Source organism: Perkinsus marinus (assembly GCF_000006405.1).
Source record: "Perkinsus marinus ATCC 50983 genomic scaffold scf_1104296976934, whole genome shotgun sequence".
NCBI lineage: Eukaryota > Perkinsozoa > Perkinsida > Perkinsidae > Perkinsus > Perkinsus marinus.
The window spans coordinates 2,622-5,195 of NW_003200351.1; the positions used below are offsets into that span (position 1 = coordinate 2,622).

The 2,574-nt window shown below is 46.2% G+C and overlaps 1 protein-coding gene across 1 annotated transcript; it reads right to left on the reverse strand.

The window, feature by feature from the left end:
- Nucleotides 1-423: 423 nt before the first annotated feature.
- On the reverse strand, nucleotides 424-1,324 carry Pmar_PMAR013550 (hypothetical protein; the record flags this gene model as incomplete). The annotated part of the gene is made up of 2 exons (XM_002764587.1): nucleotides 424-657; nucleotides 1,223-1,324. 2 exons carry the CDS (start codon nucleotides 1,322-1,324, stop codon nucleotides 424-426), a joined length of 336 nt encoding a protein of 111 aa, XP_002764633.1.
- Between the last annotated feature and the right edge of the window lie 1,250 nt (nucleotides 1,325-2,574).

The following is a 2,574-nucleotide window of genomic DNA, read 5'->3' on the forward strand; positions in this document are numbered from 1 at the left end:
CCACGGAATTATTATAACTCACCTTGAAGTTCAGAGCCGGTTCCGCTAGTATCCTAACTGCACCCTCTCTAGCTGAATATTGAACGAAGCATTTCGATGTGTCTTCAGCCGACTTCAGCACTAGTAGAACCTAAGCTATATCAATGAAAACAACTGCTAAGGCGCTTCTCAGTCATCTTCGAATGTCAGTTATCGAGTAATGAAAGATTCGCTAACTCAAGGCTTGAGCAGGAGCGCCCGATGGACGTGGCATAAAAGGGTGTAGCAGCTATTCTTGAAGAGATACAGTATGTACCCTTCAAAATACGGGTGCACAGGTTATCTTTTCTACAGAACGACCTAAAAGCTGGAATTTCGAATATGAGGTTCTTCGATATAGTCATATTGCACGGAACCTGCCCGCGATCGATTTCCGAAACAAAATCATGGCACTTTCTTGCACGTGTCCGAAACCGGTATTAAGTCGGTAGAAGCCCGCATTACCAATCCCCATTGTGAGAAGAACTCTCCAAGCTCAGCCTCAGTTGAGGTGGCAATGGTGATGCCCGATGCAGCTATAGACCCCACCGCCGCGTCATCCAGGGCACCACTCGGTATAGCCGACTCTAACGTCCCAGAAGACGACGAGACACTCTTCTTCATAGTAGCGTAGTTCACCTGATGGCCATATTACTGCAGCTCTACCGCGCATGTGAACTGTCGTAGAAGCTATCGCTTATGATCCGAATTGAAGTAAAGTCTCATACACACACGTTGAATAATCCAAATGACCACATGCGTCCTTTGAAAAAGAAAATGAGAAGACGCACACCGAGGAGCTCTCGTAGTTCAACGAAATTAAAAACGGTACTTTTATGAGCTCACTTCCCACCAAGACATGTGAGATCACCGTAGCCCTTACAGTGTTATAAACATCAAGAGTAGGACCAGATGCCAACCCAGCTAAACCACCTCATACATTTCTGATTAAAGTTTGGTAAAAAATCCCATCCCGCTATTAGAGTCTCCTAACCCATGAGTGTGTAAGCCCATGGGTTCATAGAAAGGAACATGTGCTAAACATCATGCCTCTTCTATAGTTTCCCGCGAAATATTCTGCTAATAAAAAAAGAGGCATTAACGGGCCAACTTTCCATATGACCCAACTAGGCAAGAGTATTCAGCTTAATAGCCAGATTCCCAGCAATAGAGAAGACCAATCTGCTCATCCCCCTGGCATCACCTGCAGAGTATGCGCACCTTGGTAATCGTGCTCGCTCACGACGGCCGCATCAGCATCAGCGGCATTGCGGAAAGTCACGAAGCCGTAGGGAGGCAAGTTCATCTTGGCAGGGTCGGATGATCGGTAGAGCCACGTGTCAGCCACCGGACCGTACCGCGAGAAATATGTCAGCATCTGAATACGCGCACTGCGAAGATTTCCTAAATACGAGAGATACCTCCACCGTTTCACACGGGGACTCTTCGGAAATCCCAAAAATATTTTTCATAACTGCTGGATCATTACTATAACCTCATCCGCTTTTTCACATTTTTTTAAATGCGAGAAAATTCTCTTCCATTAATTTTGAGAGGGGCAAAATATCTCCGATTCTTCCCTAAACGAAGTTTATCAGATCCTCGCGGGAAAAAACATCGTCATAAGAAAGTCATAAGACGCGTCTGCCCGTGAGTTTCTCTGTGACACGAACAACTCAGACTCCACCCATCCGCAGCACCCGAGTAATACTACATCGGCTTCGGTAGCGCCACGAGGCAACCCCCCGACGTATACTTTCAAGTAGTAATAGGCTGGGGAGGAATCATTGTCTCCTTGAGTAGAAGAGGACCGGTTCGTGAAGCTCGGCACGGCTCTCGACGAGTCCATCGGAAGGAGTGCAGCCAATGATGGGAAACAATCCTCTGATAACTGCGACATGCCTCACATAGTGTTATCGGACAATCCTGGACAATCTCTATCCTGTCATCGAGTGGATGAGGATGTGAGGGACGCGAATGTTGGGTTCCCATACATGCTGCAGAGTAGTTTACAGTGTTAGATTATAGTTCGAATATCCTATTTCACCCGGTCTGCTAGAGTGGCTTGGTGCGAACCGCCCCTAGAGGTACCGATGAGGCAAAGACACTCAGGTGTAAGACCATGCCAGTAGTCAGTCTACGGCGGCAGTGCCCTCAGACTGCTTAGACTGGTTAGAGTTGATAAACGTTTCACCTATGGCTCGTATAATCTACCATGTCAGACGTGTATAATTTAGTTTCCACTCGGAAAAAGAACCCAATCCACAACTGGCGCTCTAGACTAGCGCTCTCCCTCCCTTTTTCTGTTGACTGGTTAGAGTTGATAAACGTTTCACCTATGGCTCGTATAATCTACAAATGTCAAACGGGTATAATTTCAGTGTGGGAGAATGTGCACATGGTTAACTACTGTACATGTGTCGACGACAACATGGAAATCTTGAGGAAATTTGGGGAAATTATTGTGGGTTTCTGTACATTTCTAAGTTGTATATAAATTCCTATAATTAGTGAGGAAACTCCCCCGAGTTCAGCTGAGGAAAGCGAGCACTTATT